General features: G+C 33.9%; 2 protein-coding genes across 2 annotated transcripts in view; one reads left to right on the top strand and one right to left on the bottom strand.

Moving 5' to 3' along the window:
* Window positions 1–1,495: 1,495 nt before the first annotated feature.
* ube2d1b (ubiquitin-conjugating enzyme E2D 1b) lies at window positions 1,496–17,127 on the bottom strand. Its single transcript, NM_199664.1, is given in 7 exon segments — window positions 1,496–2,007; window positions 6,191–6,284; window positions 6,373–6,478; window positions 6,739–6,816; window positions 12,042–12,073; window positions 12,162–12,225; window positions 16,973–17,127. Coding segments are annotated over 7 exon segments (444 nt in total). The 5' UTR covers window positions 16,997–17,127; the 3' UTR covers window positions 1,496–1,961.
* An 879-nt stretch (window positions 17,128–18,006) lies between these two features.
* The window catches only part of tfam (transcription factor A, mitochondrial), a 9,847-nt gene continuing 780 nt past the window's right edge, over window positions 18,007–27,073 (top strand). Inside the window, 6 exon segments of the mRNA NM_001077389.1 lie at window positions 18,007–18,251; window positions 20,067–20,194; window positions 20,379–20,449; window positions 23,195–23,344; window positions 24,201–24,296; window positions 24,498–24,554. Of these exon segments, the coding sequence (NP_001070857.1) occupies window positions 18,169–18,251; window positions 20,067–20,194; window positions 20,379–20,449; window positions 23,195–23,344; window positions 24,201–24,296; window positions 24,498–24,554 (585 nt within the window). The 5' untranslated portion in view covers window positions 18,007–18,168.

The raw sequence follows: 27,073 nt of genomic DNA on the forward strand, positions 1-27,073 counted from the left end.
CTATTTTTGTTTATTTAGCATGTGTTCAGATATCCAAGTAAAATAAACCTAATTCATAAATTGAATCCTGAGTTTTCTTTTAAAAACGTCCTGCCGTTATCAGTGCGCAATTAATCTTGGGACGTTCGAGGCCACGAAGGATCCACCGGTTGTATCCTTCATTACCTGGAAAATGAAGGACGCATTAGCGGCTGCATTTGAAGGAGCCTTCGAATGTCTTTGAAGAAGCACACTTTAAATGCATCCTTCGGAGGATGCAGTCTCTGCAGTGAGACAGCTGTAGAAAATTAATATTTATTTATCAATAAACATTCACATAACCTCACTAAAATAATATTAGAATAAATACATGAGGATTAACACTGAAAGTAATAATATTAAAGCAGTGTTTCTCAACCACATTCCTGGAGGACCACCAGCTCTGCACATTTTCCATGACTCTTTAACTAAACACACCTGATTCAGATCATCAGCTCATTAGGAGAGACTAAAAGACCTGTGATAAGTGTGACAGACAAAGGAGACATCCAAAACATGCAGTGCTGGTGGTCCTTCAGGAACGTGGTTGAGAAACACTGCATTAAAGGGGTATTTTTATCCCAAAAATTTAAATTCTGTCAAAAACTCACCGGTTTCAAGACAAGCTTTTTTTTCTGTTAAACACTAAAAGAATATATTTTGAAGAGAGCTGAAAGTAACCATTGACTCCTATAGTATTTGTTTTTTTCCCCTACTATGGAAGTCAAAAGTTAACAGGTTGCCTCCTGTCTTCAAAATATCTTTTGTGTTCAACAGATGAAACAGAAGTTTATAACCACTTGAGGCTGAATGAGTGAACCTAAACCTTCTTTGAAATGTCTTCATTTGTGGTCAGCAGAAGAAAAGACTCAAAAGGTTTGGGACCACTTTCAATTTTTTGGTGTGAACTATCCCTTTAACTCCGAATGACTCGCCTTTTTTAAATATTTCCGGGTATGGCCTCTCTTAAAAACATCACACACGATAAAAGTCTATTTGTGTGCTACTGAACGTTCGGTGACTAACGAGAACACTGATGAAAACTTTACCAAACAAAGATGGAGATGGAAAATTGTACATAACGGTATGATTTGTGTTCTCAAAGCACTGGGTAATAAAGAAAATCCCAAAGGCACCATTTGTGAAATCCTACTGGACTGTGCTTGTAATTGTGGAAAATCAAAACTTGTTTACAAACACCGACCACATTCATAGCTAAATATCGCTCGAATACTTGTGGGAATTTCTAAATGAGCTTCTAATTAGGTTTTGTTTATTGTTCAGGGTTTGAAATGGATATGGGAACTATTTCAGAAAACTATCCAATTAAAACTTTCAGACGATGACATAACCTGCCAAATTGATTTCAAAATAAATATATTAATAGAGGACACTGTAGACTAGCAAGAGATCATTTTAAGTATCAAATAAAACCCATACTTCGAATGAAAATTAGTGAATCACAGACACAGATGCACACTTTTAAACAAATTTTAATGCAAAATAAAAAAAAAGAAAAAATAGATTGAGTATAGTTGCTCATAACTATACAATAAAAATATCTAAAAGAAAAGAAAAGTAATCAACTGAATGAAAGATACAATAAAACGGCTTTCAATTTCTTAATTGCCCACTTGTAGGGTAACTGTAGTTGTATAACATCATGCCAATCTTAAATAGGATTTATGAAACAAGAAAACAAAGTGCCCAACACCACTGCGGGGGATGACCAAAATGCACAAAACCAATAAAAAGCTTATTGTCTTTTTTTTTTTTTTTGTGCAGTGCACAGTCCCCTTCAAAATACTAGTTCAGCTATTATTATTGGTCATTTCAGATGGTAAATGTTAACAGTACAATGTGTTTAATAATATAACCTAATCTTACTTTTAGATGCTAGAATTTACAGTGATTCGTGACTTAAAAAAATGTCCATTAAGTCTTCACATTGCATACTTCTGGGTCCATTCTCTTGCTAGTCTGTTGTACCTGGTAGAGAGAGAGAGATAGAGAGATAGAAAGAGAGAGGGGAAATAAATTAATCAATATGTTCCTGATCAGCCTTGTTTGTAGAGGTTTGAACCTACACTAGTCTCACGGTTCGGTTTGGTTAGGATTATCATGCCATCGATTCGGTTCAATTCGATATCTCGGTGCATCACGGTGCATTAAAGATGCTTTCCATACACAGTTTTATATTTTCTTCACAGCACAGCAATTCTTGTATTAAAATGTATAAATATATTTATATATGAAATAAAATTTAGTTCTTTAATACAAACAGTCAGATATTAACTTTATATAAACTTTACCTTTTAAACAACACAAGCATTTCTAGCAAATATATATATATCCCGCTTGTCTAGCAAGTTCTTACACCCCTTTGATTGGTCACACGCTCAACAGAATGCGCTGCGATTGGCTTTAACGCGCTTTTCACAGATGAGTGACACTGGTAAACGGCAGCGGCGATCACAGCTGATCCATGATAGACACGGTGAAAAAAAAAATCCAAAAGTATCTGTAACAGCCGAGAGGAGAGGAAAAGTTGCGCCAGCAGGTCAAATGGGCGAGTGAGAGAGAGAGAAACAGAGTTTTCTTTCATTCTCTAAATCGCAGTGAAACAGGGGCTTCTGCTGTAAGTGTCAGTGAAAGACAGTCCAGAAAACACACGCAGTGAAATTGTGCACAGTTTCTGCATTTTTAAGTAGTTGTAAATACTCTCTCTTGCCTCCCTCGCCATAGTAAGCTACGGCGACATAGCGTATATGAGATAAATGACGTCACTACATAATAACCGGTTATGATTATTACTGAACCAATACCGAATTGTCCGCGTCTGCATCGCGAGGCACCAAAGAAACAATTCATTCTGACACCCCTACTTTTTTTGTCTAACCTGGCAAATGATCGCCAATATGATGCTCCAAACCGGTTTGATGCTCTTTTACAGAACTTAAAAGGTACATTTCTGATGAATAAATTGAAGACTCATTAATATAATAAAAGTGAAAGTACTGTAGATGCCAACACACTAACATCTAAGTCAGGGGTCACCAATCCTGGTCCTGGAGGGCCGGTGTCCCTGCAGGGTTTAGCTCCATCTTGCCTCAACACACCTGCCTGGATGTTTCAAGTATACCCAGTAAGACCTTGATTAGCTAGTTCAGGTGTGTTTAATTAGGGTTGGAGCTAAAATCTGCAGGACACCTGCCCTCCAGGAACAAGTTTGGTGACCACTGATCTAAGTGATCTAAAACTTATGTGATTAAAATTGTTTAATAGCGATAACCAAGGTATTATAAAATAATTTTACTGAATATTTATTTGTTATTAAACTGGTCACACTTTAACCCATGGAAAAGTGTTTTTTTAAATACATAAACGTGTAATTTAAGTGATTCTAAGCTATCTGAGCAGATGTATTATGAAAATATGCTTTTAAAATGTTTTTTATAGAAGTACACAATTAAAAAGTAAATAAATTTAATACAAAAATATAATCGCATGTGTATAGCCTCATCTGATAAGCATTTAACATTGAGGTAAAGTTGATTTTATATTTGCACATTCGTTCAACTGTTTCTGTATTGTTTACCATGCTAATTTGAATATTCAGCCAGAATTAGCATGCAAGTATGACTGCAAAACAACATTAGCACTAACTAATTGACTGTGAACAATATTGTACTTTGATAATCATTGGCTGCTTATATGATTTCCCTATTTAGAATTTGCAAAGAGCACTTTACTCCATAACTTAACCTCTGAGTCTTTAACAGGGTTCATACACATTTGAACTACTAAAATTCCATGCTTTTTTTTCCAAGACTTTGAAAAACCTTTTCATGACCTAATGTTTCATGCAATGTCTACATATGCATAGAACAAAAAAAAAAAAAACTATGCATTTTCAAATTTATTACAGCATATCGTAAATTACGATCTATTTAGTTTCAATTATAAATTATAATTATAATTATAAATTACAATTTATACTTGTATCTAAGTAAAATTGATTTAGATAATGCTTACACGGCACTAATAATGTGAGAGTATGTGATTGGCCAAGGACAGAATAGAAGTTAAGACAACTAACCTATATTCAAGAATACAGATATCTGTTTTCCATGACTTCCAAAAACTATGCCACGTCAAAATTCCAGGACTTTTCCAGGTTTTTCATAACCGTATGAACCCTGTTTAAGTTTGCTGTGACATTCAGAGGGTAGGGTCAGAATTTGGTATGAATAACATGAAGCATGGATCCATCCTGCCATGTATCAGTGATTCAGAATGCTTCTAGTGGTGTAATGAAGTGAGGGAGACTTTCTTGGTACCAAATTTTTGGCAGCCGAAAGACAAAAACGGCCATAAATATGATTCCAAATGGCATTTATTACTATGGTTATGGTTATTACTTGGGTCTGATGTAGAGCTGATGTGCTGGAAAGTTACACGCTTTAAGTCAGCCTTTTTAATTTAATAAATTGGCACCTTTGGAGTTTTGGCATTGCCACTTTTTTAATATATGTTTACTATTACTTGTGCCACACCAACAAAAGCTAATGCAATATTAACATCCAAATTCATGCTTGTTAACAATAGTTAATGCGGTCCCACTTTATATTAAGTGTCCCTAACTACTATGTACTTACATTAAAAAAATAAATACAAAGTACTTACTGTGTTTATAATGTATTTGAGAGCACTTGTGGTGCTTTTGAGTTGGAATAGAGGTTGGGTTATGGACAGGTTTGGGGGCATGGGTAGGTTTAAGGGTGGGTTAAGGTGTAAGGTATGGTTAACAGTGTATTTACAAATGTAATTACAAAAGTTAATTACAGATGTAATTACAGACATGTATTTAATCAAGCATAAGTACACAGTAAACACATGTATTTACACAATAAGTACATTGTAACAAACTATTAATTCCTATGTAAGTACATATTAGTTAAGGCCACTTAATATAAAGTGGGACCGTTAATGCCCCCTAAATAAACATGAACAACTATTATCCTTAACGAACATGAACAAATACTGTAATAAATATATTGTTCATGGTTTGTTCATGTTAGGAAATGCATTAAATGACATTAACTAATACAACCATACTAAATTGTAAGCGTTTCCAAAAAAGTAGAACAAAATTTATGTTTTTAAATGGAATAATAAATAATTAGTACAAAGCAGTTTTGCTTTCCCTTTTCAGTTCAAATTAGCGCTGCACGATATTGGAAAAATCGAACATTGCGATTTTTAGCTTTTTTTTCGATATATTTTGCGATATGAATACAATTGGGATTGGGATGATTTTTTAGGGGAGTGAATGATGCATAATATATTTAAAAAAACAATCAGCTCCGGTTTACCCCACAGTCCAAACACATGCAGTTCAGGTGAATTGGGTAGGCTAAATTTTTCGTAGTGTATGTGTTTGAGTGTGTATGGATGTTTCCCAAAGATAGGTTGCAGCTGGAAGGGCATCCGCTGCGTAAAACATATGCTGGATAAGTTGACGGTTCATTCCGCTGTGGCGACCCCAGATTAATAAAGGGACTAAGCCGAAAAGAAAATGACTGAATCTACGATCATAGATAAATAAAATAAAGGAAACATTTACGGTTTCAACCATTTTCAGGTACAGTAATTGAATAATCACATGTAAAAAAATACTACGCAGTCTTCGTTAAATAAATAATCCAATAGAAATCATCATTAAAGTTACAAATTATACAATTTCTTAATGCCTGAATGCTTTTAAAACCCTGATGACTGAAATACACAAGCAAGTAACAAACTATAATCCAGGCTCAACCATGCATATGCTAAGATGTAACAATTGTGAACGATCACATTGCGATATCCATGCTGAAATAATATGTAGTGTAGCCCCAGTACAAATTCATCCAGAATTTTCATTTCAATGCATCACTGTGCGTTAGAAGACTATTAGGATGCGCTGAAACAGGAGATTTACATCATCGTGGCAACATGGACCAAAATCTCAGAGGATTTCTTCAAGGCAGTTTATGCCATATCATGTCACAAATAAGTAAGGCCTTTTTGAATGCAAAAGATTTCAAACTCAATACTTGCAAAATGTACCTAATAAAGTGTTAGGCAGGTGTATTAAATGAAAATCTAAACGTGCACCTTATATACTTACTTTTCTTTGTCTGATTTGTAGATGTGTGCTATGTCTGGGACTAAGGGGTCATCAGGATTTGGATCACAAAGCAATGAACATATGGACAAAAGAACTGGAAAAGATCACACAATTATTAATAAACTTACAATTACAATCTTACTAGTTCAACTAATGAGCAATAAATGCGTGTAAATAAGTACCTTTTGAAACTGTAAGTGCTGGAGACCACTGCGACCTCAGGATGTCCAGGCAAATGCTTCCATTACTGTTAATGTTGGGATGGTAGATTTTTGTTGTAAACGCTACCTGTTAATTGAGATGAGTGTAAAATTAGTGTTTTGGTGCCATACATTAGGTGTCCAAACTCGGTCCTGAAGGGCCGGTGTCCTGCTGGGTTTAGCTCCAACTTGCTTTAGCACACGAGCCAGGGAGTTTCTAGTACATCTTGTAAGAGCTTGATTAGCTGGTTCAGGTGTGTTTGATTGGGGTTGGAGCTAAACTCTCCAGGACCGAGTTTGGACACCCCTGACATGCATACAAATGGGAGTGGAGTGTAAAATCACTACCTTTGGCGGCTTGAAAGGATAGTCTGTTGGAAAGTGAATTGTGAGAAAGAAGACTCCTCCTTGGTATGGGCTGTCACTCTAAGAATTGAAGGAAAGGACACTCAAATTAAGAAAAAAAACAACATGTTAGATTGCCTTTACCATAGGTTGGTACTTAATCAAATATTAGTGCTGGGCAAAAATTCTTCGGATCCATTTGCATCCATATATTTGATAAATGTTTATTAATATTTAGATATAAATTCTATATGTATGTGATACTAATTATGTATGCATTTAAATATCTATGTAACAAAATTATATATCACATACACATAAATATATACAGCATGGAAAATAAGTATTGAACATGTCACAATCTTTCTTAGAAATCTTATTTCTAAAGGTGCTGTTGACATGAAATTTTCACCAGATGTTGGTAACAACTAAATAAACCCATAAATGCAAAGAAAATAAATCTAATTAGTTTACAAATCAAGTTGTGCATAATAAAACGAAATGATGCAGGTAAAAAGTATAGAACACATGAAGAAAGGGAGGTATAGAAAGGCAGTGAAAGCCTATACAGCAGCTGAAATATTTCAATAGATCTTCAGCAACCCTCTGCCCTTCGTCATTGTAGATAAACATTAGCTGCTTCAGTCCAACATCTACATTAGCAGGAGGATAAAAACTAGGGTGGACATTTCAGCAAGACAATGATCCAAAACACAGCCAAGGAAACTCTTAAATGCTTTCAGAGAAAGAAAATCAAGCTGTGGAATGGCCCATCCAATCACTTGACTTGAATCCAAAAGAAAAAAACAAATTAAAGATCAGATTTGATAGACGAGACCCACAGAACCATCAAGATTTTTACACTCTGTTGAAGTCTGTGAAAAAAATATGTAAAAAAATAAAATAAAATAAAATTCACACCTGAGCAATGAATGCGACTTCATTCTCCATTTGAGTGGTGTCTTTTTGCGACCGTTTTGGAGGCATATGTACCCGAAATTGTATCTGCAACCTCAAAATATACTTGGGAGCATTTGTACGAGTGCATAAAATGTTGCTAAGTGACTAGTTTTTACTGCAAAATGTTCACCGCATGCACTTATTTAAGAGAAATTCATGCAGAGTGCATCTTTGTGCCAAAAAAACCCAAACGGAGCGCTCAGTTTAAAACAGTTGTCATGTCAACTTGCTGCAGTAAACAAATCCCGCAATGCTCTAGAACTGAACACTGGAACAGAAGAATGAATTAGTTATTATCAGCTGTCAATCACTCAGTTTAGATGACAGAAAGCTATAGCCGCGAAAACATAAAGGTCTGGATACGAAAGAATGAAAATAACACTGACACTGGTTTTAAAAACCACCTAAAGTTACAGATAATGGCACATCTTATTAGTGATGATGTGGTGAATGTTAATCCACCATTTACACTTTTTGAAGAGCGGATAAAAGACTTCCAGTGGGTTAAGGTCTGCTATAAAAATGACTAAAGAGATTCACCAAAAAGCCGGTGGGACAGAGTTTTCAGGTAACAGTGTTTGCCACATCTACACAATTTAAGCATGAGATGTTCTAACGTTATTTAATCCTTCATTTAATCATCATGATGCTGTCAGTCGTGTGACTGACTGCGTGTTCACCATCGCAAAACAGCATGCGTTCACTGAGATTAAACTATTGTAGCTCATGAAAAGTAAGTTTTTGCTATTAAGATGACGTATGCAAATAAGTTAACAATAGTGTGCTTGCAATATCAGACAGCACCCGTGAGAAAAGCACGGTTATTATCTTTAACTCAGTTCATCTCGTTCACATCAAGCAGTGCCGATGGGGCCGGTGGGCGCATGAACATTTTTTGTTTGTGAGTTTGATTAGAGTTGATTTCAAATGCAGTAAATCTGTTAATATAAAACTTGTAGCAACTGTGCTCATAATTTTTGGTGGGTGCTCCCATATTTTGGCTGATTAAAGATTAAATTAAAAGGTTAAATTTCAGCCCTGTGCCTTCACCAAAAAAGCTTTTAGTATAAAAGTTTTAAATCAGTTACAACAGTTCAGTACTTTCTCCATGTGTCATTTCACTGTTATTACACAGAACTCATTTATCAGCTTTTTTTGTTTTTATTTTTATGTTTTAATTGTTTGGGTTTTAACCAAAATCTGGAACAATTTCATGTCAACAGCTCCTTTAGAATCGTTATTCCCAGGAAAAACATGCTCTGTTCAATACTTATTTTCCCCGCTCTATAATTCAAACACACACACATATGTCGAAACTAATTTTTATTTTGAATGTGATTATTATTTGCCCAGCACTATTGTATTTATACATAAATAATTAGTGCTGTAAAATGTGGTTTGTGCAACAACCATATTACAAATTTAAATGTAAGAATCTGTTTTCACCCACTTCCAGTTGATGAAGTGGACAAAAAGTGTTATTAACGTGGAACAAAGTAATGTTTGGAATCACATTAATAAAAAGTAGTATACTGAACACGATGGTTTGTAGCTCAATTAGTTTTACGACATACTGGAATTCGATAATAAACGATACTGAAATTTCAAACACATCAATTTCCGACTAACATTGGAGCACTGATTTGCCATTGTGTTCACGTGCTTAACAGAAATGACTGTGATTGGCCGTGAATGTCATTAGTTCACTGAACTCACCACTGTTTACTGAGTGTAACCACAGATACAGAAACACTGGAGCATTTCGAAGTCACACTGATCAGTTGGCTGTCTATAAGCTGACATACGAGGGATCCACTGATGAATCGCGGCTTTAAAGCGCTCCAGTGTCCCTGTATCTGTGTTTACACTCAGTAAAAAATGGTGAGCTTGGTAAACTGATGAACTTCACAGCCAATCACAGACATTTCTGTTGAGCACACACAATGGCAAATCAGCGCTGTTTAAGAACGTGCTCAACAGCTCAAATGCTAGCACGGTTTTTAAAATTTCAGTATCGATTGGCACCGCATTCCAGTATCAAGACAGCCCTAGTACTAACATTGTTATACTAGTTAAGAACAAAGGCATTTTTATGATTTTAGCTGTCAACTGAAATGTAATGTTTAGCCACAGTTTATTTATTTAATTTAAATTAGCAGTTTTTAATAACAGTAATCGAAGATGCTACAATTAGACGACATGTTGATGACAATAGTAACTGTTCAAAGTGAGGGAAAAAATAAGGTTAAAAGGCACAAGTTGAACAAGAGATATAAGCCGAATGCTTAAATGTCATAGCAATATGCTGCAAAAGAAGAAAGACACCCACACAATGGTCAAACATGTCTGTCAAGAGCATGTTTGTTTACACAGAAAAGCTAATGGAAAAGTAGTGCAGTGGAATGCAAATGTTTTCCCCGACTGAAAGCTCCTGTTATTTTCATTGTTTTATATAATATTTACTGTCAACAACACCCTACTACTGCTGTTATTTTGACTTGTCGTGACTTGACTTTTTGAGTTGACCCCTAAAAGTGAATGTCCATATTTTGACTTGACTTTTTGAGTTGACCTTTAAAAAGTGAATGTCCATATTTTGGCAAAGAAATATTTCACATTATTATTATTATTATTACTACTATTACTACTATTAGGTTTCTGCAGGTTTAACAAAGTCAAATGTAAGAAATTTCAGACTTAAACAGGGCTAAACCATAAGGATTTTTACTTGCACCAATAAAAAAGAAATTCGAATTACTTCAATAATACTTAATGTGTCAAAACCTTTTTTTCCTCTTTTTAAACTTTTCTTTGAGAAGCTTTAAATATTATAAAAAAACTAAATGTACAACAGTCTGTCCAGGTCTGTGTCCTCGCCACATATAATCTATAAATACATGGAGAACTTGCAAATGTTATACGAGGAACCATATTGTTAAACAGAGCTGTTTTTTTAAAAAATCATATTAAGATGTATTGGGCCTGATTGGGTAGCTTTACATGGACGGTGGAAAATTAAAACCTGTTTAAAATAATTTAAGACCTTAAAGTCAATATTTCAGCAAATGTAGGACTTTTTAAGGCGTTACAGGGCTCGAAATTGCGACAATTTTTGGTCGCATATGCGCCCGAAATTTTATCTACGCGACCTCAAAATATATTCAAGAGCATTTTTGCGAGTGTATAAAATTGTTGTGTGCGACCAGTTTTTACTGCAAAATGTTCACCACATGCTCGGATTTGGGAGGCATTCACGCAGAATGCATCTCTGCACTTGAAACGGGAAACGTAGCGCTCAGGAATGGTTTAAAACAGTTGTCATGTCAACATGCTGCAGTAAACAAAGCCAAGTCCGTAATGCTTGTCCCACCTTCGCGCTCTTCTTATTGGTCCGCTGCTCTAGCATTGAAATATCAGCTGTCAATCACTCAGTCTATGCCTTTTGTCTTGGGATGACAGGGAGAGCTACTCCCGCGAAAACTGTAAAGTGCTCAGTTATGTTATAAAATCTGTTTTCTTGTGGTAATGGCATTTCGTTTAGACATATTTTCCTTACGTATGCATATGCATATATATATATATATATATATATATATATATATATATATATATATATATATATATATATTTTTTTTTTTTTTTTGCTTGTTAGTTTGATCACTGTCGATTTCAAATGCAATAAATCTGTTTGTATAAAACGTGTCGTAACGGTGCTTATAATTGGTGGGTGCAACTAAATTTTGGCTGATGCGCCTACTTTTTTTAAAATAGGAGCACCGGTGCTACAGAGAAAATAGGTTAATTTCGAGCCCTGCGTTAAACATTTTTATTGGACATTTTAAGACCCCGCAGACAGCCTAAGTGTATTATTTCAGAACATAAAATGGAATTTTCAACATCATACTAAACATTTTCTTTATATTTCATGCATCTTTTCTACAAATATATTTAAATCTATAACAAAATGGTTAAAAGATAATAAGAATGTTTCTAAAATCCTTTTTTCTTTATATTCAATTCATATTTTCTACAAAGATATAACAAATCTATAAAAGAATGGTTAAAAGGAGAATAAGAATGTTACTAGAGTCATTTTACAGTTACACGTTACATTTAAATTTTTATTTACTTTAATTACACAGTAGAACTTAGTGCGTTTATTTCATTTTTGTCCTTGCAAATTTTAAATGTCAAAAATGATCATTCAAAAAGTGCCAAAAAATATTTCTTTTAAGATTTAAAGTTGTGTATTTCCTTAGCCAATTAGGAATTCACATAATCACCATCATGGCAAGTATTTAAGAGCAAAGCACAGTGCTGAGGGCTAATGAGGCGAGTATACTTACAGGTCCCATTATTGTTGCTTGCCAGTGAAACACTAAAAACAAAAGAAGACAATTACACAAATTTGCCCAATGCGTCAGATCTTGTAATGTAATAAAAACTAATCAATAAAATGAACTTACAGTCATCACCAACTGGTCCAGCAGAGCACTGAGCTGGAGGATCCCTCTGCAAGTCTTGAAGTTCCTAAAAAAAAAAAAAAATTATAATAATAAAAAAAAAAAAAAAAAAAAAAAGTCAAGTTGCACATGTGGGAAAAATATACTATCTACTACTAATTATAATAGTAGCTATAATATTAATATAATAATGACTTTGATTATTTAAATGTGATTAAAAAATAATAATAAAAAATGTATATATATATATATATATATATATGCATCAGTCTGATTAAACAATATTATTACAGGAGCATCCAGATAATACATTTTGTAGAATTCAAACTTACACTTTTCCCCTTCTGTGTGTGCAACACTCAACACTGTTTATAAATGTAAATATAACTTGTATAATCATATCCATGAACACTTTCTTGCTGAAAAATAAAACGATTTATTTCGGCTCGTTTGATTATCCATAAATTCATCTTTAAATAAAAACGATGAGGAATTTTGCGGAATGCTTATTTTTGCATCTCACAACAACTGTATTGTGTAAAAAAAAAAGTACTTACACAGCTTTACATTAGAATGACCCTCTTGATTGAAATTAATGATTGTCATACATTGTATAATGATTTACAGGACACCTACTAAAATGTCATTCAGTGTATTAAAAATAATTTATACAACACAACAACATGTATCAGCCATATTTTGAACAAGAGTCATTTAATTGCATACCAAAGATGCTAAATATTCAGCCTATTTGTAATTTAGCATTTTAAGAATGTTGTACTACCCTTCAAAACCACTAGATTTAGGTTTAACTGTTTAAAATGTTACTAGAAATGTGTATGTTACTTATTTAACAGATATTACTAAAGGTTCTGAATAGGAATGTAGTTTCATTTCAACATAAATATATCTGTTGTGGTGATGAAACATTATTTCAATCAGTCATATTTTAGTTCTTATAAAGTTATAGAAACAGTAGGCTGAAAAACACCTTACTTTCGTTTATTGTTATTTATGAATATAACTTTTGTAATCTGAATCATTAAAAAATTCCTGTGATGTCTAATCTTTGACCTATATTTTTTTCTGTCCCTCAACTGTTAGCTTTTTATATCATATTATAGAGTTCAAAATGTCTGATGTATAACTTATGATATAAAAATGAAACATACAAGGTATATGCTTTCCCCATCTAAAGGGTTGTTAAAAAAATACTGATTATTATTCCATTTCCTGTTTTAAATGGTTAATAAATAATGCTTATTTGTGCATCTCTTAATCACTGTACTGTATTTGTTTGTCTCATACAGCTTTACATTGTCAAACCATTACTTCAACCATATTGAAAATATTTAAAATTTCAGTATGGACTGGTACCGAATTTCAGTATCGTGACAACACTAGTCGGGGGACCCCAAAAAGTTTAGTGATTGTTTATTAGATGATGCATGAAGATGCACTCCCACTGCAGAAACATCCGATCTAACATTACAAATTCTTCCCAAACAGAAATGTTCAAGTTATCTGTCGAAATTGCATTCATATTGGAATATATATATATATATATATATATATATATATATATATATATATATATATATATATATATATATATATATATATATATATATATATATCACAACATAAAAATATATTGCTAGATTTTATCCAATATTATGCATCCCTAGTCTGAAAATGAATCATTTAACAGATATTATTCAATGTATAGTTATATACGTACATCTATAGTGGTGAAGGTTAAACGTTAATTCAATCATATTGTCATTTTAACTTTTAGAAAGTTAGTAGGCTAAAGCAGACATCTTACTTTCATTAATGTGATTAATGAATATAATATCACGTTTGTAAACAACTTCTTGTAAGCATCAATATAACAATAATAACATAGGTTTTATAATATAAGTCAACAACACATAAAACAAACTAAATCCCTCTGGACAATTTTTTAAAGTAGATTTTACTGATTGTTATTCCATGTAATGTTTCAAAGGGATTAAACTTCCAAACAATCAATATAACAATAATGATATAGGACTTAAATTACAATAGAACACATAAAACGAACTAAATACGAGACTATCTGAACTAGGGCTGCACAATACATCATTTCGGAATCGATATCGCAATGTGATCATTCGCAATAGTCCTATCACAAGCATGCGTAATGTTGAGTCTGGATTACAATTCCTTAATTGCGTGTGTTTTTGATGCCAGTGAATGTATGATGACCTTAAAAGCATTCAGGAATAATAAAATCGTACCATTAGTGACTTCAACAATAATTAATTTTATCTAATTATTTTTATCATTTAGTTATCATACTTGAATACTGTTAGACTAAAAAAAAAAAACGCTAAAACATTTTTGCAATTTTATCACACAATCGCAAATCAGCAGCATTTAAGAACACACTAGATAGCACTAAATGTTAGTGGGAATTGGACGTTTTTAAAATTTCAGTATCGACTGGTTCTGAATTACAGTATCATTACAATGAATGAAGTCATGCTTGCATGTGATTTCAAGCTCATTATTCAAAGTACTATGGTAAACAATATAGGGAGCATGACATAAGCTGTCACTGAATGAATATGCAAATAAAAATAATACTTGACCTTAATACTAGTCAGGGCACCCCAAAAAGTTTATAGATTGTTTATTAGATTCTATAAAGATGCACTCCCACTGCAGAATCATCCGATCTAACATTATAAATTCTTTCCAAACAGAGATGTTCAAGTTATCTGGCAAAATTGTATTCATATCGCATTATATATGGCAAAATAAAAATACATCACTAGATTTTATCCAATATTATGCATTCCTAGTCTAAAAATTGATCATTTAACTATTATTATTTAATGTATATTTATATACGTACATCTATAGTGGTGAAGGTGAAACATTAATTCAATCATATTGCCATTTTTTTGTTACAGAAACAGTAAGATAAAACAGACATCTTACTTTCGTCTAATTGATTTATGAAAGTATTATCACTTATTTGAACAGAATTGCATGTGAGAGTCAATATAACAACAATATATAGGAGTCTGGATGACAATTCATCATTTGCTTGTGTTTGTGATGGCTGTGATTGCATAATGACCTTAAAAACATGCAAGCATAATAAATTGTATCATTTGTAACTTTAACAATGCTTAATTTTTATTGAATTATTTTTACCATTCAGTACTTGAATACTGTTAGACTCGAAAAATGTTAAAATCTTTTTTCATTTTTATCACACAATAGCAAATCAGCGGTGTTGAAGAATACAGTCAACAGCGCTCAAATGTTAGCACGAAATAGACGTTTTTACAATTCCAGTATCAACTGGTACCAAATAAGAGGATATCGACTGATGGACTGATACAGAATAGTCCGGGGACCCAAGAAGTTAAATTCTAAGAAGATCCACTCCCACTGCAGAATCGTCCGATTTAACATTATACATTCTTTCCAAACAGAGATGTTCAAGTTATCTGGTGAAATTGTATCGCAAAATAAAAATGTATCACTTGATTTTATCAAATATTATGCATCTCTAGTTTGAAAAGAGTCATTCAACAGATATTATTCAATATATATTTGTAAACGTACATCTATTGTGGTAAAGGTGAAACATTATTTCAATCAAATTGTCATATAAGTTTTTTATTAAAGTTAGTAGGCTAAAGCAGATTACTTACTTTCGTTTAATGTGATTTATGAATATAATATCACTTTTGTGAAGTGAATTTCATGGGAGCAGCAATATAACAATAACAATAATATAGGTTTTAAATTATAACACAACACGTAAAACGAACTAAATAGGAATCGCTCGGAACAGGAGTCATTTTACAATTTCGTAGCCATTTTGATTATGTGCCTTCTGGCAAGGACTTTGGGACTTGAAAGGGTGTTTAACAACATAGTCGGAGTGCGATACACATCACGCTGTTGCGAAACAGAAACTGTCAGAATGACAAAGTGATGGCGTCATGCTGGAACTCCAGAGAAGCAGGTTGTGTGTTGCTTTGTGTCAAACGCAACACAACAAAACACAATAGCGCCATATTCACATAAACGGCACCAAATCAATTGTGGCCAAAGTCACTCGAAATGTCAGCTGTGAGGCTTAACAAAGCACACACACACACACAAAAAGTGGCTGAATACACACAAAGATTGGCGTCGTTTGCTTGTGGCTTCTACCGGAGCCGAAGCTGTCTTTGTTTGGATGTGGGCCTTCTCGAAAACGGAAGAAGAAAACGCATAACGGATCCTTCATCATAAAACACAACTTTTCAGTTCGATTTACATGAGTTTGACTTAATAATCTACACATTCTAATATAAATAAATCGCCTCATTTGCGCCATTGTTTCGTTTTACATGTACGACCATATCCCTTGTTAGCACTCAAACACAATACGATGGTTAACTGACAACCTTGACGTGTCATTTTAGGTTCTAATTTTTACCAGTGGTGAAGATAACAAACATAACCATGTTAATTGTCATTAAGGATAGTAAACAAACGGCAATAACCGACGTGAGTGAACGAAAATACCCTGCTAGCTAGCCGTCGTATGCTAGATTTCACTCGTACCGTCGACATTTTAGATTTACGCGTTTTCCCGATAGTCCTCTACTTAACATGGTCTATTAAAGTAAAATAAAAGCCAGATTGGATATTATTAGTTAGTTATATAAGCGCTGATTATGACCCCGATTTTCGACATAAACACCGCTAGCAGGACAACAAAAACTTGGCTAATGTTGATCATTTCCACACAAAGGTCTTACCTTCTGTATTCTCTTTAATGCCATGCTGCCTTACTGTGTGTACCGCCCCAGATTTACCGATTCTAGTATCTGTCCGATATTATTGCTACGAAACAGCTCAGCAATACTGTGTTTCCCTGAGTTAAAAGCGAATGTGAGCGGCGAGAAAGAGAGACAGCTGTAGCTCAGCAAGCTCACGCTTCCGGTGCGGAGCTGCAAGAAGCAAAATAAGAGTCCCGCGGCTGTCGACGAAGATGGTGTAGCATTGCAGATTTTGCCAGAATGAATATTTTATTCGTAAACGAGTAAAATAAGTTGCAATACTTATTCGATAGCATTTCATAAGTCGTGAGTATGCTCAAAAAGATAGTTATATCGACGAATGGATAAGACTGTATTGACGTTAATAACTTAAACGTTCCAAAACCTAATTTATTACAAGATATTTGTTTAATAATCAGTTATTTAATGTAATTTTTGTGCCGTTTTGATGTGGTAGTTTTAATAGCACACATTTAAATGTTGTTGGAAAAATGTTGTAAGACGACTGGACGTAATTGTGTAGTAAATACGATATAATAGACTCGATAAAATGTTTATTTCTTTAAATTTCCACTTAATATTCATTGCATTATATTAACACCCACATTTAATCATATTTAATAATAAAATTAAGGTTTTAAATACGATCTTAAAAAGACAAAGTATTGAAATATATACCATTCAACTGATATTTATGTGTATTTTTATTTGTGCATTCTGCTATGGTGTTATAATCACAATAAACAAATAAAAAATCCAAGCTATACAAATTTCCTCTTATTTTGTGATTATATAAATAAAAACATCACGTTTTAACATCTGAGAAGAATATTATTTAATACAATTATTATTTTTTAAATGTTTTACTGTTAATAAAACATTTTGTCTACATATTTTTCAGATACATATTAATATAAAAAGCTCTGGTTATCTTACACTATCAGTTTCAGATCTATTTTTTGAACATCCAAACTCAAAGTACTTTTATGACGTTTTACACAAATAATTCCCCCATAAGGCACTGCGGTCGGACGGCAGATGGAATGGCGCCTTTACAGGAGGAGGAGCAGTGACAATCATAACAGTTGATTTCAAGATAGCTCGTTTTGTTCTGTTTTCATCGCGCATATATAATATTTCATAAGTATTATTGGTGAGATCGCAGCGCGTGCACGATGGCTCCATTCAGCTTGATGTCAGTGGGGGCTAATCTGCTGGTCAAGTCATTCAGCCTGTTCTCGAGTGCATCTGTTGTGAGGTGAGCATGCTTTAACTTTGAGGTTATTGATTCATGACCTGTGTAACTGAACATGTTTATATATAAGTTGTGTGGAAATTAATTTATATCTGTCTACTGTATTTATTGTATTCATTTCTGACGAATTTAAATATACATTTAAAAAATTAAACTCACTCACATTAGATATATTCACTAATAATGGAAAATATGACAGATATATTCATTAATTATGCAAAATATGGCGACTGTATATATACATTTCCAAAATAATCATACGAACATTAGATATATTCAATAATAACGCAAAATATGAGATATATTCACTAATAATGCTAAATATGACCGATATATTCACTAGTAATGCAAAATATGACTGATATATTCACTAGTAATGCAAAATATGACCGATATATTCACTAATGCAAAATATGACTGATATATTCACCAGTAATGCAAAATATGACTGATATATTCACCAGTAATGCAAAATATGACTGATATATTCACTAATAATGCTAAATATGACCGATATATTCACTAGTAATGCAAAATATGACTGATATATTCACTAGTAATGCAAAATATGACCGATATATTCACTAATAATGCAAAATATGACCGATATATTCACTAATGCAAAATATGACTGATATATTCACCAGTAATGCAAAATATGACTGATATATTCACTAATAATGCTAAATATGACCGATATATTCACTAGTAATGCAAAATATGACTGATATATTCACTAGTAATGCAAAATATGACTGATATATTCACTAATAATGCAAAATATCACTGTTATATTCTCTACAAAAGCGAAATAATAGGACCAATAAATTCACCTCTAATGCAAAATATGACCGATATATTCACTACTAATGCAAAATATGACCGATATATTCACTAATAATGCAAAATATGACCGATATATTCACTAATGCAATATATGACTGATATATTCACCAGTAATGCAAAATATGACTGATATATTCACTAATAATGCAAAATATGACCGATATATTCACTAACAATGCGAAATATGATGAATCTACATATACATTTCCAAAACAAACCAACTCACATTAGCCGAGTAGTATGTCCGAATTCACAGAAGTCGAAAATCAGTACGCGAGAAGTACCCGGATGACTTACTACTTCCGGCGAGATTCTGGAGTGCGCATCCCATGCACGCTGCGCTATCCCATAATGCCTTCGCGAGCGAATTCATGAATGGGAGTGAAGCGACGCAACTGATGCAGGTAGGTCGCGTGACCATGACAAAATGGCGGATGTAGTACGTCCGAATTCCATTCATACTTTTCACATTCATACTGTATAGAGCATACTTTTCTAACGGCAGAGTAGTACGTTTACATTCAAATGCAGTACCTACTGAGTAGTAGGCGGTTTCGGACGCAGCCATTATCTGCAGCAGGTAAACTCTAATGGCGGACGGCTGCTTCTCAATCAGGGCTATTTATGCTAGATTGTCAATGCTGGGTAGGGCTTTCCCCTCTGATGACAAGAACAAAGAGAGTATGTCAATCAAAGTGTTTCTGCTGACTGTTTTTATCAACTATGATTATAAAAAAAATAGAATAAATTAATTTTAACCATTAGAGACTGGCTTTATTCACTAAGTTACCACACAACTGCATTGAAACCCCTTATAAATATGAGTTTTGCATGATAGGTCCCTTTTAGGTTTTTATTATTACTTGTTCTTGTTATGTAAAGTGCATTTTCTGTTACTTTAACATGGACAAAAGCAATAGTTATAAAATAATGTCATGTAAATGTATATTGTCATTGTTTTTGTAATTGTAGGTGTTCATGTGTAGCTCCAGCGATAAAGAGTTTTAGCACTGCAACTCGAGGTCCACCCAAGAGACCCCTGACAGCATACATGACATTTGTAAAGGATATGCAGCCCACCGTCAGCAAACAAAATCCTGGTAAATTTCCATCTGCCGCATCTGTGGAAGTGTTTTACCTCCACTGACTGAATATGAATGATATTTTCTCTCTTTTTTTTAATATAATATGTAAAACACCTCCTTCCTCTCCTTCTCGTAAACTTTAGTGTCATGGGATAAGTGATCTGTCAAACCTATAACTCTAATAATATGTTTTGTTCAGGCATAAAAAGTGTGGATGTTATGCGAAAGATTGCCCAGCAGTGGAAAATGTTGACCACCGAACAAAAGCAGGTGAATATGTGAATACTCTGTATGTATTAATAAGGTTTACATGTAATTTTTTTATCTATTCAGCTTATACACTACCTGACAAAAGTCTTGTCGTTGATCCCAGTTGTAATCAGTGGCGTAGCGGACGGGCACGCACCGCGGGGGGGCCCCGCGTGATTAGGGGGCCCCGCGTCGTCGCGATTTTCAATAAACTCTTGGGAACAACTGTGGTCGGAACTCGGAACCAAAGTTCACAGTTCTGTGTTCTCTGAACACCTCTCAAGCGGTGGACTACTTCATTCTGATTGCTTGCCGCCAATGTTGCCAACTTAGCGACTTTGTCACTAGATTTAGCGACTTTTCAGACCCCCCTAGCGACAAATCTAGCGACTTTTTTGTGTGTTATTGGAGATTTTTTTTAGACTGTGATTTGTCCATACTGTACCGTCCCTACTCTTCTCAACGAGCTGCGTGTGATGCCGCCGGCCCCTCCCCCGCCTCACAGCACTGACAGGCGGCCCAGTCAGTCCTCGTACAGCAGCCTCTCCCACCTGCAGCCCGAGAGCAGATCACGCCTCTGCGTACCGACGACAAATGATTTAGCACAGGCAGTGTGAAGGTATTTCCCTTGTACAGTCAAACCGATCTACTTCTACTTTATTTTAACAATTTAATTGGACCGTTTATTCTTTTCTTGTTCACAATCACAGATATTTTAGTGACAGTTTCTGAACTTGTCTGAGTTTATTACATATGAGAGATTACTGCACATTCACTACACATCTGTAATGACATACTGTATTCAAACAGCAATAAATTTAGTTAAATAAACATGCTTATATAAAGTGTAGTGCCATTATAAATACCCCTTTATTAACCATAGGCTGTTAAACAAACAGAAACGGTAGAACGTGATGACGTCAGTGATATGCAAATTGACGTATGACGTATTCCCCCCACTTCATCAGGGGGCCCCGTCAGCGATCCCTGCAGGGGGGGCCTCCGCATTTTGCGCTACGCCACTGGTTGTAAGAGCAACAAATAATAACTTGACTTCATGTTGATCATTTGGAAAAGGGACAGAAGGTAGATTTTTCCGATGAATCATCTGTTGAACTGCATCCTAATGGACCCAAGATTCTCACAGAAATCAAGTTTGGTGAAGGAAAAATCATGGTTTGGAGTTATATTCAGCATGGGGGCGTGTGAGAGATCTGCAGAGTAGATGGCAACAACAACAGCCTGAGGTGGTTCAAGATATTTGTGTTGCCCATTACATTACAAATCTCAAAAGAGGGCAAATTCTTCAACAAGATAGCACTCCTCATACTTCAGCCGCCACATCAAAGTTCAAAGTTGCTTCAGAATTGGCCAGCCCAGTCACCAGACATGAACATTATTGAGATTTTCTGGGGTAAGATGAAGGAGGAGGCATTGAAGACTATTTCAAAGAATCTTGATGAACTCTGGGAGTCCTGCAAGAAGGCTTTCTTTGCAGTTCCAGATGATTTTATTAGTTTTTTGAGTCATTGCAGAAATGTATGGATGCAGTCCTCCAAGCTCATAGGAGTTGTACACAATATTCATTATTTTTCCACTGTACCATGACTTTATATTCTATACTGTACATTATTTCTGTTAAGTGACATGACTTTCGTCTAAGCAAAGTCAGACTTTACTGCCCTAACTAAATCATTAAAAATCAAGGCATGATCATATTTATTTTGGTAAAATAAGCCTTATCTAGAGGCCTTTGCTTTTCATATAAGCCACTTCCGATGCCAAATGATCAACTAGAAGTCAAGTTATTATTTGTTGTTCCTAAAACTTGGATAAGCGACAAGACTTTTGTCAGGTAGTGAATGTGCACATCTAGATTACTATACATTGGCAATTTGATGCATTATATCAGCAACACTGATCTTTAATGGTATAAAAATGTGAATGTTACAGAAGACAAATTTAATATCCTATTTTAAATTCAAACTGATCATGACAGTTTTAACATTAATACATGTTAGCATAATTAAATTGTGTTAGTGATGCTTTATAATGATATGCATCAACAAATCAGCATATACTAAATATTCAGTCTAAAGGCCCGTGCACACCATTGCTCGCATTTTCCGTCAATGTTTAACGCCTCGTGACTAAATAAAGGGCGTCAATGTGATCGTGCACACCAACGCGCAAAACAGCAGACATAAAAGTGTCATTTTTTAAGAAATGCCTCAAGCTCATTCTTTTGTCTTGACACGTAAAAACCTTCTCCACCAATCAGATTGGCACTTTTGTTTTGATTGACATTTGGAGGCGCTCAAGCGCAAAACTGTCAATGCGAGCGCACATTGAAGAAGACGCCCAGAGGCGATATGAACGTGGTGCTGCTTATTGCTCTGGTGAACAATAATCCTTCATCGCTAGAGCTGGAGCTGCTACTTGAATCCTCTATAACAAGTGTGTCAACTTTGTCTTCTGTGTTACAAGCAGGTGTCAGAAGCTTAAAGGTGTGTAGCGCCATCTAACATCAAGGAGTGATTTTTGCATACTATTCTGCTCAACGACAGTGAAAATCGATTGGGTTTGAATCCATAAAAACGTCTCAAAGCTGTAACGAAAAGCGTTCCGGTGTGTACGAGCCGTAAGGTTAGGAATTAATAGTAGTTCATCAAAAAAAAAAACTGAGTTTGCTTAATTGAAATAAGGGATTAACTACCAAAGCTGTCTGGGTTGTTTTGTTACTAATTTGAAGTGTTTCGTGTTCAGCCATTTCAGGTTGCCTCTCTGGAGGCCAAGGAGCAATATAAACTTGCCTTGGAGAAATTCAAAGCCCAGCTCACCCCTGCAGAGAGTGCGGCTTTTGCGGAGGAAAAACGACAAAGAGTGGCCAAAAGAAAAGCCATTCGGAAAAAAAAGGTGAGCGTTCAGTCATGCTCAAACTTCTATGTCGAACACATTGATGTGGTCCGGCGCAGTCTTTTTTTCCCTCTCAAAAAATGTAACTACACATCACATGTTTGCACTACATTGAAGATGACTGGAAGCTTCACCAGATACGGCATATTTTCCATTACAATAAAATGATTATTTACACTAAAATATTTGTTTACAGAAGATTCAAGAAATGCACTGTTTAAAATATTAGTCACAGGATATAGAACAGCTATTTTATTTCAAATAGATACTGCTTATTTTCTACTGAAAATTATTTATTTTGTTTTTTTTTAAAAGTACAAGTTATTTATTTTCTTTTTTTATAAGAAAAGAGTGACTGTTGGTTTTAAGCAATGTGTGTTTTAAATTTCAGTTGTTCAACATTGATGTTCAATAAATAATCATAGATAGTAGACAGTGTGTATTCTTCAATTATTTTAAAATCAAGTAATGCACCCTTCAGTCAAAAATCTCTCACTTGTAATATATGACCATATTTAGTGTACAAAATTATGAGGGTAAAAAATTAAATAAAATCTTGTTCATTAATCGTAAATGTTAAAATGTTCAATTAATCGAGGTTTTGATTTTAGGCCAAATCACCCAGCCCTGTAAATAGAATAAATAAATTAATTAATTGTGTTTTGAATTAATTGTGATTGGATAGCTAGAAAAATAAGACTAAAATAAGAGAATAGGTTTAAAATTAAGACTTGCAACAGAATATTATCTAGATTTAAGACTTTTTAAGCCCCTGATCAAATTGTAGATTTTGGTTAAACTTTCCTTTCGAGCGTTTTGATTACCATTATATTAATGTAATGTGCTTTACCTGTAGGAATTGAATAATCTTGGCAAGCCCAAACGCCCAAGGAGCACCTTCAACATCTTCATGGCGGAGCATTTTGTGGAGGCAAAGGGAACTACTACGCAGGTGAAGACTGAGATTTTACACAGTATCCAATCATTTCTGCTGCAAAAATATAACATGCATTTCCACTCAAATGGTTTATCATTCCCTCACCATTAACATGATCAAAACAAAGATTTACTCCAGTGAGAGCAAAGCTGAAATACATCAAGAAACAAAAGATACTATTTATTAACTGTGTTTAATGTCATTTTTTCTCTTCAGGCAAAATTGAAGTCACTAAGAGATGACTGGAATCGCTTGAGCGACACACAAAAACAAGTGAGTTTTTCCTATCATTTAACATATAGCTTTCAAAAGGGGCTCACGCAGCAATTAATAATGAGTTTGATAAATGCTACTGCTCATGCAGGGTATCTGCAGGCTCTTAAAAAGTCTTAAAATATCTTCTTCTTGTAAGGATTTAGGCAGTACTGTATGTAATCTATGATGTTTTTTTGTAATGAAAATGAAAATAAAGAGTTGGAAACAAACAAACAAGTCTTAAATCTACTGAAATGTTGGTTTGTAGGTGTTTAATCTTTTTTAACAGGTCTTAATTTTCCTTTGTTAATGTATAGCTACCCAATCAGGGGTGCATTTCCCAAACGACGTAACTTGCGGCTGAACTATCATAGTACGATGCATCATTTGGGAAAAGAACGATGTAGTGACGAGTGTTTCCCAAAACCCGTAGTTTCTGTCGCAGATCCATCGTTTGAACCACGTTAGTTATGACGCCAACAATGATGCTCTAAACAGGGTGGAGTAACAACTTCTTCATAGAAGAAACCCATCATTTCTTTACGCAAATTATATTGTTTTACACAAACACGCATTTAAAAAAAAATCCAATATTAGTTTTGGTAAAAACATGCACTTACTTTTTATATTAATTGAAATATATGTAAATGGCGCATAAAGAGGCAATGTTTCCTTTACTATTATCGAGAACATTACATATTCTATTCTAAAACATAAAATCAACGTTTTCTAATCTCATATATAAATAAATTATTCATTAAGAAATTAAATTTATTATTTATTACGAAATTTAAAAATCCTACTTTAATAATAATATTGATGATGATGATTATAATTAAGTAGAATATTGTTTATTTATTTTTATTTTTTGAAAAGTCTACATTTACAATTTAACATGCAAACCACTGCAGAAATGTTCTAACCAACAGGTCCCTGTCATATACAGTACAGACACTTAATAAATAACTTGTAAATAAAAAGCATTAACGTATGCTGTATTTATTAGTACTATTACTAATAGTACTATTTCTCTGTGAAATAATGTTTGAAATATGAAGAATAAAGATAAATAGTCCTTATGTGGTTAATCATGGAATAATGAAATGAAAATGAGAGTGGCCGTCTAACTAATGACGCATTGTGATTGACTATGGGATAAAAAGGTGGAGTTTGAGGATTCTGTCACACACCAAGGAAGGCATTTTGCTGAAATGTTTGTGTCTTTAAATCACCCGAAGAATGTTAAAAGAAAAAATAAAAACTGTACGAAGCAATTACTTGATGAGTGCAAATCCTTACCTTTTTGAAGAATGGAATTGACGAGATTGACGCACCAAAGAAATTTCTTTAAAAAACCGCAAGCGCGCAGGCCAAACATCAGCACTCTACTTAAATGATGTTTTGGTCATTTTATATTTGTCCATATGTAACGGAAGCCAGCTCGTGATCGACAAACGTTGTTTTGCAATCTTGAGCCTCCTCCTTGGAGCATTTGTCTCTTATGCTGGTATCGCCGGCTCGCGCCCTGCTCAAACCGGTGGAGTTACACATGCACATAAAGCCTGTTTTGACAAATATGATGTTACACATTCCCTATCTTTATTAACTTTTTCTTCCATAGACGTAAAGTATTATATTGCTAGTATTAGACTATTAGTCTAGCATTTTGAAAGCAAAATTGTTTCTACTTTATAATTCGTCACCTTGGAATTATAAGGTTCTATCTGCGTTTTGAATGATTTTAAGATATTGACCTTTAAAGTTTTTGCAGTCCATAGCAAAGAGTATGTGTGTAACATTAGTTTTTTTTAATAAAACGTCTTAAAACTTCAAAAATAAAATAAAAATAAAAAACATCCTATAATGTAAATAAGTTGTCATTTAATAAGAATGTCAATAACAAAATTTTGACAAAAATGTCAGATAGAACCTTCTAATTCTAAGGTTACGAATTAATGTTCTCAACTCGCAGTACAACTTTACAATGAGTACAATTGTTTGTATTCAATACTTTATTATTATTCTAATTTTCCATATTTGCAATGCATGTATTTTGGGATTTTTTGTAGTCCACTTAGAATCCAACATGCAAAGCATTTTTGTTATTGCTATTGATTGTTTTGAAATTCAAATGGCACTTACATGCCTGTGTTTTTATTTCTGTAATAAATATGGCTTTTTGCGATTTAATCATAATTAATTACAAAAAAATTTGATTAATTACTTATTTTTCAAATCAATTGACAGCCTTAACATAAACATAATTTCCAGGGCTAAGGACAATTAAGAACAAAGATATTAGTTTCAAAACCAGAGAGATTTTACACAAAACAGTTTACTTGGAACTGTTAGGCTGTTCAGGTATGATTTAAGGTTGGGTATGGATGGGACGTGTAGTTCAAAATAACATCTTCAGTTATTCATACAGAATATGAATATGAATATATCTAATATATTGCATAACCATTAAGGCGTTATTAGATGTGTTTGCACTGTTTAAACAGCTTTTTTTTCAGGATTGGGATAGGCTATATATT

The sequence above is a fragment of the Danio rerio genome, chromosome 12, assembly GCF_052040795.2.
Source record: "Danio rerio strain M-AB ecotype USA chromosome 12, GRCz13ab, whole genome shotgun sequence".
Classification (NCBI taxonomy): Eukaryota; Metazoa; Chordata; class Actinopteri; order Cypriniformes; family Danionidae; genus Danio; species Danio rerio.